At 41.0% G+C, this 10,566-nt stretch overlaps 1 protein-coding gene across 5 annotated transcripts in view; it reads left to right on the plus strand.

Annotated features, from left to right (window-relative positions):
* GALNT11 (polypeptide N-acetylgalactosaminyltransferase 11) overlaps positions 1 to 8,726 on the plus strand; it is a 54,793-nt gene extending 46,067 nt beyond the window's left edge. For 2 of the 5 annotated variants that reach the window (XM_067747526.1, XM_067747527.1), the window contains exons 7-12: positions 611 to 728; positions 2,063 to 2,254; positions 2,644 to 2,862; positions 4,268 to 4,372; positions 7,646 to 7,783; positions 8,011 to 8,726. In XM_067747526.1, coding sequence (XP_067603627.1) covers positions 611 to 728; positions 2,063 to 2,254; positions 2,644 to 2,862; positions 4,268 to 4,372; positions 7,646 to 7,783; positions 8,011 to 8,142 — 904 coding nt within the window. In that variant the 3' untranslated portion in view covers positions 8,143 to 8,726. Of the gene's footprint in view, positions 1 to 610; positions 729 to 2,062; positions 2,255 to 2,643; positions 2,863 to 4,267; positions 4,373 to 7,645; positions 7,784 to 8,010 lie in introns of those variants that run through there. The other 3 variants (XM_067747528.1, XM_067747530.1, XM_067747529.1) reach the window with 3 other exon arrangements.
* The last annotated feature ends 1,840 nt before the right edge of the window (positions 8,727 to 10,566 follow it).

Below are 10,566 nucleotides of genomic sequence, written 5' to 3' on the forward strand. Positions count from 1 at the left end.
TGGAAGCCACCTCAGGCTCTGGGGAGCCCGTCCACGTCAGTTCTCAGGAACACAGGGGTTCTCGACTGTGGCAGGACTGACCTTTAGGGCCAGAGAGCTCTCCGTTGCGGGTGCTGCCCTGTGTGTTGCAGGGTGTTCAGCATATCTGGCCTCTACCCTTCAGATGCCAGTGGCACCCCTCCTCCACAGCTGTGACAGCTAAAAATGTCTGGGGGAACCACTGGTCTAACACATGTTTGAGTCCAATTCAAAGTGAGACGTTTGTCTGCTCTCTCCTTGGCAGGCCCTGGAGCCCAGTTTTTAATCCCCGTGGCTCTATGAGACTGTTGAAGGAATTAAATAATTCAGGTGGATTTCTGTCAACAGTAGTTATAATCAATTTTTAGAAGTACTTGTGATACTTAGAAAAGTAGCCTTCATTTGCCTGGGACTGCGATCTAGAAAATTAAGTTATGGGGTCCAGCTCATTCCCTCATAAATCAGACAAAATGTTTCATAATAGTTAATCTAGTTTCTATTAGTAATGTTCTAAAGCTGCTCTGAGTTTTTTAAAACAAGAACGTAGATAATTGACTACAGAATTGATACGATAATTGTTTTCCTTTTCTAGGTCACCTACAATGGCTGGAGGATTGTTTGCCATGAACAGAAACTATTTCAGTGAACTTGGACAGTATGACAGTGGCATGGATATCTGGGGAGGAGAAAATTTAGAAATATCATTTCGGGTAAATTTTTTTTTGCATGCTTGATTATTAACTGTGTGCAAGGAATATAATTTTCATTCATGATCCCATATTTTCTGTAAATTCTCTTTGCCTGTCTTTATTAACAAATTTTCCTTAATGAATACTACTTTACCACAATCTATAATGTGGATAATACCCATTCAAAATATCAAAAGCCTATAAGAAGCCTTGCATTTATTTTGTAAGAATTTAAAAGTGATAGTTGTAATGAATAGTTGGGTATGTATTAAGAAGTCTTCATGTGCATTTAATCTAGAGTTTTGTTCTTTCTTTGTCCATTTGTTAATCTTATTTGATAACCCTAGATATATATAGTTGGGGTCATCAGATTTTCCTGACTGCGCGAGACCATCCTGGTTCATACCTGATCTCCTGGAGAGATTATTAATAGCTCCTCATTTCACTTTCAGGAGTAGCCCAGCTGATAAGATAAATGATATCAACACCTGCGTATAGGTTACTGAACCCTTTATATATACCGTTCCCTCCAGGGGCTAAGGTTGGGCAGATGACAGCTGTGGGTGGGGTCTGTGGCTCAGCTGTGGTGGTAAGACGGTCTTTGGAAAAGGCAGAAAGAGGGCAAGGGAACAATTCAGATTTCTCTCTCTCAGCAGAGGGCCCCACTCCCCGCCTCCCATCTCCCGGTCTGCCTAACAGATCCCCCCCCGTTCAGATACCCTAATACCTTGTGCATATGCCATTTCGTATTTTTGCAAATGTATTTTCCTACTTAATCTTTAGAATTTGAAAGTTGCAAGGTATAATAGATATTATTAGTTCAATCTTTGTAGATAAGGTAATTGAGTCTCATAAAAATTGAAATAACGATATAAAGTAGCTCAGTCAAGGGCAAAATTTAGACCAGAACTAAGATCTGAATCTTAATCTAGAGTTATTCTGTATATTTTATAAAAAAATTTTTTTTTCTAAAAAATGGTGTGTGTATGTTTGTATGTGTTTCATGAGAAAGTACCTGTAGAACTGAGATTAGAGGATTGATGAGTAAGCATTCTTTGTCCCTAAGTCCTGAAGGTCAACTTCCTTGATGTGTTAAAACGACACGCATGGTAAGTACAATTTTAGACACAGGGTAGTAAAAGAATATTGCAATGTTTTAGAGTTTTGTTTCTTTTTAATCGTAAAGACGGATAATTTTTTTAAAATACACACTTTGACTTTATTCTATTTGAATAGTTATATCTAATAAGATAAAACCTCTTGCAAGGTTTCACAAACACCTGTTTCATGAAAATTCGTGCATCGATTTCACAGCACTGTGAGGAACCATTAACACATATTCTGCTTCTGACCAGATTTGGATGTGTGGAGGTAAGCTCTTCATCATCCCTTGCTCTAGAGTTGGACACGTTTTCCGGAAAAGGAGACCATATGGCTCTCCAGAGGGCCAGGACACCATGACACACAACTCCCTGCGGCTGGCACATGTCTGGTTGGATGAGTATAAGGTGAGATTAAATCTCTCACCGAGAAGGATGGATGATAAGGCTAGTAACTCCGTTGGCTTTGGTTGCTTTTCTCTCTTCTCTTCACCCAGTCTTTCACTCATTTTTGTTGTGACTGCTTTTTAAATTTCCCAAGCATCTAGTCTGTGAGAGGTAATATAGTCGCCAGCACCAGAAGAAACTGTGCTTCTCCTCAGTTTCTTTGTCCTCCTGTCCCCTCCTGTGACTCCCACAGAGCCTGGCTCCTCTGCTCACTGGGCTTTGCTCTGACCCAGTCCCCCTGCTTCCCCTGTCAAGACCCTGCGCACATTGTATTCCTTCCCACCTCCTCTTCTGCCATATGCAGCTCTCAGTATTTTCTTTGTAATGGCTTTTTTGAGGTGTGATTCATTTAAACAAAAAAATCTATTATTTTTCATTTTTAAATTCAGGAGCAGTATTTTTCCTTAAGACCTGATCTGAGAACCAGAAGCTATGGAAATATCAGTGAGCGCGTTGAGTTGAGGAAGAAGTTGAATTGTAAATCATTTAAATGGTATTTGGATAATATTTACCCAGAGATGCAGATATCTGGGTCCAATGCCAAACCCCAGCAACCCATTTTTATCAATAGAGGGCCAAAACGCCCCAAAGTCCTCCAACGTGGAAGGGTAAGAAAGTGATCCTAGCAAAATGTTTCATTAAATGTTGTGTGATATAATAAATGACATTGTAGACGTAAAATATTTAAGGATAGCCCCTGGCTTGCCTTCCATTATATTCCTTTTAGGAGAATTTCCTCTACTCAGGTGTAAGACCTTAGAAATTTTGATATCTTTCCTGTTTATATTAAGATCCTTTACCTGCCTGTGTTAAAGAGAACATGGCTTCTCTAAGTTACGTGCTGGCTTCCAAGAGGATGGCTATAAATGTGAGTATACAAATAAAGGCAATGTGAGTGAGTGTAAAAGTCACTTGTTAAAGACCAGTCCAAAAAGGAAAACAAAGGAGAAATGGGGCAGCTGTATACTGCTGGCCTCAGCTCTGGAACTGAGTGCAGACAGGAAGGGAAGAAGGGTGGTCAGGGTCTAAGTGGTGGTACCAAGTCAGGTTTTACATCCGACGTCCTGAGCAGTCATCCGAGCTTAGCAGAAACCCATTGATCAACCGCAATTCTTTAGATATTCCCTTTTTGGTTCTTATAAAATTTCTTCAGTTTTATAATATCACTTCAATTTTAGATGTCTAGCCATAAAATCATACCTTTTTCTTGAATCATTTCTTAGAATTTGCTTCCTGAAAGTGTAGATATTGTAATTGTTGCCCGAATTTCCCTTTTGTTATAAAGAAGGCATCCCTCTCCTGGTTCTTTCACAATGCCAGCAATTCTTAAGTGGCTAGAATTAAGCCTAGAGCCTTCTCCTATCTTGTTGTTCTATCTTATAAAAGTCATCAAGGTGTTTCTTATTATTAGGTGTTTTCTCTTTAAGTAAAAATAGGTACCCGTGTATGTCCATACAGTTGAAATCCCTTACCATTATTATTTTTGCCTTGCATATCTAATCACATTTAATATTTAAACTAATCGTTTTACTTAGACTCGATGCTCTTTGCTTCTTTTATGTATCTCACCTTTGGCATTCCTATGGCATTTTTAATGTTTGTCTCCAGTTAGGTATGTATATTTAATTACGTACTGTCTGTTTGTGCCTTTTGTTCTTATTTCCTGAGTTTCATTTTAAGGTATTTTAGTGGAGCGATGGTATTTAATTTCCTTCCTCCCCTATAGTAGATTAGTAAACTTGTATCTTTAGGTAGAATTTCTACTTGACACTGCCTGCATATATTGTTAAAATTGCCTATAACCTTGAAGTCTCTATTGTGATACTCCTATGTGCTAAAGCTAGAATTCAGTAATAAAAAATGCTTATCTTTTTATGACCTTTAGAATCCATACCTCTGGAATAATATTTTCATATTTCCTCTAAAACCTCCTTTTCTAGCATTCTAAGGCATCTTCTGACATTGGTCTTTCTATACCTACCAGCTTGTCAAGAGCAATCTCTTCTTTTACAGCTCTATCACCTCCAGACCCACAAGTGTCTGGCAGCCCAGGGCCGCCCAAGTCAGAAAGGAGGCCTAGTAGTGCTTAAGGCATGTGACTACAGTGACCCAAATCAGGTGAGTCAGGCCTCTGGGCTCTCAGCCAGTCCATGGACAGTGTCCTTCAATGAAGGAAAGGGAAGCTGCTGGCAGTCAGCCTTGAGGAGGGAGGGGCAGACATCAAGATTTTAATCTGACTTTTTAAAAATTATATTGTTTTGGGGTTTTTTGTTTGCTTTTTAAAATTTATTTTAATGAGGCATAGTTGATTTACAATGTTGTGTTAATTTCTACTGTACAGCAAAGTGATTCAGTTATACTTTTCCATTATGGTTTATCACAGGGTATTGAATATAGTTCCCTGTGCTATACAGTATGACCTTGTTGTTTATCCATTCTCTATATAATAGTTTGCATCTGCTAATCCCAAACTCCCAATCTATCCCTCTCCCAACTCCCCTCCCCCTTGGCAGCCGCAAGTCTGTTCTGTGTCTGTTTTGTAGGTACGTTCATTTGTATCATTTTTTTTTAGATACCACAAATAAGTGATACCATATGATATGTCTTTCTCTTTCTGACTTCACTTAGTATGATAATCTCTAGGTCCATCCATGTTGCTACAAATGGCATTATTTCATTCTTTTTTATGACTGAGTAGTATCCCATTATGTATATGTGCCACATCTTCTTTATCCATTCATTTGTTGATGGACATTTAGGTTGTTTCCATGTCTTGGCTATTGTGAATAGTGCTACTATGAACACTGGGGTGCAACGTATCTTTTCAAATTATGGTTTTCTCCAGATATATGCCCAGGAGTAGGATTGCTGGATCATATGGCAGCTCTATTTTAGTTTTTTGAGGAACCTCCCTACTGTTTTCCATAGTGGTTGCACCAGTTTACATTCCCACCAGCAATGTAGGAGGGTTCCCCTTTTCTCCACACCCTCTCCAGCATTTGTTATTTGTAGACTTTTTAATGATGGCAGTTCTGACCACTGTGAGGTGGTACCTCATTGTAGTTTTGATGTGCATTTCTCTTATAAGTAGCAACGTTGAGCATCTTTTCATGTGCTTGTTGGCCATCTGTATGTCTTCTTTGGAGAAATGTCTGTTTAGGCCTTGTGCCCATTTTTCGATTGGGTTGTTTCTTTTTGTTGTTGTTGAGTTGTATAAGCTGTTTGTATATTTTGGAAATTAAGCCCTTGTCAGTCACATCATTTGCAAATATATTCTCCCAGTTTGTAGGCTGTCTTTTCGTTGCTTACAGTTTCCTTTGCTATACAGAAAGCTTGTAAGTTTGATTAGGTCCCATTTGTTTATTTTTGCTTTTTTTTTTTTTAACCTTGGGAGACTGACCTAAGAAAACATTGGTACAATTAATGTCAGAGAATGTTTTGCCTTTGCCTGTGTTCTCTTTTAGGAGTTTTATGGTATCGTGTCTTGTATTTAAGTCTTGTGTATGGTGTGAAGGAGTGGTCTAACTTCACTGATTTACGTGCGACTGTCCAGCTTTCCCAGCACCACTTGCTGAAGTTAAGTTGTTTACGCTGGGAATGATTTTAGAGATTTTAGAGATCATCTATCTAATACTGTTGTGGTCTCCTTTGTACATTTTCCCTACCTCTGGTCATTGTTTGTCATAGTAATATTTTGTTTGTTTAGAGCATTATTTGTACTTTACAGTTACACAGAATGAATTTGAGTTATATAGAATTAATTGAAAGCTATATGAATTTGTTAGAAATGGCAAAGGACATGCATCTTCTTTCTGGCCCAGAACATTAAATCTGCATTGGATGAATCAGAATATCTTTTGTAGAGTTTTCTGTGAAATTGAGTTTTCCTAACTTATTTTTAGTAGTTCATCAGAGGAAACAGCACAATTTCAATTCATGTCATTCAAATAATTTATTCTCAACTTATGTGTCTTTTCAGCGATATTAAGTGAACCTAAAAATAAGCAGAAAACTTATTGCAAACTGCTTTGTATCTGATAAAATAGCATAACCTAACATTGGTCTAATCTCCTAGTTGTAGTGCCTCAAGACTGTAATGCTCAGAACATGTCGTAAGTAAGCAAGCTTCATTTACTTACGTTTCCACCTGAGTGGTGGACGGGGTCATTCAAGAATGAAAAGAACACTTGGGCCCTTTTTGGATAGAGTGTGTCCTTTGAAATTTCATAGATCACATCTTATTTCTAGGAGAGTTCATGCACGCTATCTAAGGTGTTAACATACTGGAAAACATGGTTTAAAGAGGGTTTTGTGCCACGTCTGGGTGCGAGAGGTGTCAGTGTTGTAGACATGGAAGTGTTAAATTGTAGTGAGGTTTTGGTGGTTTAGGTTGTGGTAGGATGAGATTGGCGAAATTTGTTCCAGAAACTGCAAGAGGTTTGAGGAGATGGAGTTACACTCTCCTGTCCGTACTATGTTGTGACTGCACAGAATTGCACTTACACCCTAGCCACATGTGGCTGTTGGATTGGTAATTTTATTTCATTTCCTCAGTCACACGTGGCGCACTCCCAGCGCTCGGAGCCACGTGTGGAGATTATAAAGCACCAGCGTCTGTGTTTACTGGGGCTGTCATGGCGCCAATGGGGAGCCTTCTCTTTGTACCAAGAGGCAGCACACATACGTCTTGGGCCTGTAGGTAGAAGCAGTAATGAATAAAATAATTCAGAGGATAGGAGAAAATGTTTTCCTTTTCAATTTAGTGATGGTGCATGTTGGAGAATAAAGTTATTCATTGCACTTGGCCATTTCAGCCAGTTTCAGGCCTTTGTTCTTGAAAATAATCTGAGACACCATAAAGACAACTATCCTCAAAGATCATTTGCACGTCTAAGGAGAATCCTGCTTTGGGGCCATCAATGAAATTGTAATCTCAGTGCAAATGTTATTATGAGCCAGGAATAGAGTATACTGTTCCACAGGATGATGGGATATGACAGCTTACGCACAGTCATCACTGCCCAACAGATGAGGGAAATATGAAAATCATAGCCTCATGTGTTTTCCTTGTACAGAAGGCAAACCAGCCGCTTCACTGGGCTCCTTCAGTTCTACACAGTGTGAGAATTAAAAGCATTGTGTAATTGCGAAATCCTGGAATTGGGGAAGATCTACAATCTTGTGCTCAAATACAGTCAATTAAGTTAACTCAGCCACTGCTCACATTTCTTCCTGGAATTGCACCTCACTTTCTCTAAGCTGGTCTGTTCCTGCTGCAAGAGACCATACAAAATAAATCCCTTCTTCCACAAATGTGTGAAGTGTCGTGCCGTCTGCTTTTCAGAATCTGAAGCAAAACTTGAGGTTTTGATCTTTCATTTTCTTCCTTAGATTTGGATTTATAATGAAGAGCACGAATTGGTTTTAAACAATCTCCTTTGCCTGGATATGTCAGAGACTCGCTCATCAGACCCCCCACGACTCATGAAATGCCACGGGTCAGGAGGATCCCAGCAGTGGACCTTTGGGGTGAGGAGACAGACAAGGCTGAGGGAGGGAGCTCGGCAGAGGGGCTCATGTCCTGCTTACCTTGTAGAAGGTTGTTCTGAGTTTGTAGCATCCCGCAAATAAGTAAGTAATGTGAAATGTTCCACGTCTCTTCTAGATTACTGTCTCTACCATATTCTGGCAATAAGTTTTTTAACTTAAAGCAAGTAACTGGTGGTATTTTTTTCTTGCCACCACTTTATTTTCAGAGGAATAATCGGCTGTACCAGGTGTCGGTTGGACAGTGCCTGAGAGCGGTCGATCCACTGAGTCGCAGAGGCTTTGTCGCCATGGCCATCTGTGATGGCTCCTCGTCACAGCAGTGGCATTTGGAAGGTTAGGGTGGACACTGTGGCTGGAACGGCGATTTGTCACGCTTGTCCTCAACACGGAGACGCCTCAACACGGAGACGCCTGGGACCCTAGCAGAGGTGAGACAGCAGCCACAGTAGAGGTCACAGCCCCGAGGGACCATCGGGAGGTGAAGAAGTATGGTTCACCAAGAGGTTCAGGTCATTTCTCAACTGCTGTTAAGGAATTTCTTACTTACGGTAGGAAACCAGAATGCAGTATTAACTCTCTAAAGAGTCAGGTTTGTATAGAAGGATAAAGCCCAGGAAATTGACATGTCTATTCAAATTTATTTATGCTTCCTTTTAATCCCCTTAAATAATGGAGTGGCATTTATCTGATCAGGAACTTGTCATGATTTCCTTTCTTAGAAGATTTTGTAGATGACAGTTAATTTTTTTTAAATTTCTAATACCATGTTCTAAATAGTTTTAAATAAACTGATTGAATCCACATTACGTTTAACTTCAGAAGGCATCATTTATAAGATTATATTTAAGAGAGTTAACTATTATAAATTATTTTGATGAATTATGGTACTATATACATTTACAATAAAGGATCCTTTTAATTATCTAGGATTTCTTGTCTTCTCTTTCGTTTTGTATTGGGGTCTCTGGTCTGAGTTATCCTACGTACGTGATACATGGTAAGAAATGCACAGGGATTCGGCTGATGAACCAGTAACAGGTAGGTAGCAGCCCGAACCTTAGGGATGTTTCAGTTTCTTAGCTTGAACTGTGTGAGTCTGAAGCTGAACGTATGTGAATTTGAATACTTTAAAGTTACCTGTGAAACACCCAGGTAGAGTTGTTAAATAGGTGTTAAAGTTATTTGGATATAGAGGTCAGGATTTCAGAAGATGTATTTCAGTTAGAGATATAAATTTAGGAATCATCTGTATATACTGTAAATGTCCTAATATAAAGTGAGTTTTTTCCCACCAAAATTACATCTCAGAGGAGACATAGTCTCATAGGGTATTTTTTCAGTTATTTTATCTGGACACACAAAGCAGTTTTAAGTACCAATTTGAAACATGCTGGAGAATAATATATTGTTCGTATTTATACTAAACATTTTGTCTGTCATTTAACTTTAAAGACCAGATGGTGGTACATATAGGATACAAAAAGCAAGATGATTAAATACAACAAAATCACATTAAACGTAATTTGATTAAATGTAAATGGGTCCAGTTGACCCTGACTTGTGTCCGCACGGCCTCACCAAGTGTTGTCAGACGACCTGCGTGAGGGCCCTCAACTCTTGGAAACGAAGTCCAGCCCCCGTGGCACCTTGGAAGCTCCTAAGTTAGGTGGAGATTGGCCAGGATGGCGAAGTAGAAAGACCCTGAACTCACCTGCTCTAATGGGCACACCAAAATTACAACTATTTGCGGAACAACCATTGATGATAAAGACCAGAACCTACCAACCAGAAAAGAGCTACTACAACCAAACAACGAGACAGGTAGGAGGGATGGAGTCGCCATTGCAGTCAAGTCCCATACCCTGGGTGCGTGACCCACAAACGGGAGAATAACTAACTACAATTGTAAAGGTCCTATGAAAGGAGTGTGAAGGGTCCAAACCCCACGTTGAGCTCCCCAGCCCGGGGGTCTCACACTGGGAAGACAAGCTCCAAGAGAGTAGTTGGCTTAAAGGCCAGGGGGCTTGCTTTCAGGAGTCACAGAGGGCTGAGGGAGGTACAGCCTTCACCCTTAAAGGATGCATGCAAAATCTCACATGCTCCGGGAACCCAGGGCAGAAGCATAATTTGGAAAGAGCCTGGGTCAGACCTACCTGCTGATCTTGCAGAGTCTCTGGGAGAGGCAGGAGGCAACTGGAGCTCCCCCTGGGGACACAGATGCTGGTGGCAGCCATTTCTGGCAGCTAGTTCTATCGTGGGGACACTGGTGCTGGTAAGCACCATTTTGGAATCCTCCCTCTAGGCTATTAGCCTCAGGACAGCCTGTAGGCACTAGTGCTGGCACACTTCAGGCCAGGCAGCTAAGTCTGGGCACAGGCACAGCCCCACTCACCAACAGACAGGCTGCCTTAAGACCCCCTGAGCTGGCTGCCCCTGGACATGGCCCTGCCCACCAGAGGGCCCAGGACTTGGCCCCACCACCAGTGTGCAGGCACAAGACCCGGGAACCTCCAGTCAAAGACCCTGGGCCCCTGTGCCTCCCGTCAACAGGCCTGCTCTAGCCTCAGAACCAGCCTCATCCACCAGCCAAAAGAAAACCAAAGCCCTGCAGCCTGCGGCCCCAGTCCACCTACTAGCAGGTTAGATCCTGACCTGGGACTAGCTGGGCCCTGGCCCTGCCCACTAGCAGGCCAACGTAAGTTTCAGGACATCCTGGACCCTGCAGCCAACTGTCAGGAACTGGCCCTACCCATCAGCAATCT

This window comes from Pseudorca crassidens, chromosome 8 (assembly GCF_039906515.1).
Source record: "Pseudorca crassidens isolate mPseCra1 chromosome 8, mPseCra1.hap1, whole genome shotgun sequence".
Classification (NCBI taxonomy): Eukaryota; Metazoa; Chordata; class Mammalia; order Artiodactyla; family Delphinidae; genus Pseudorca; species Pseudorca crassidens.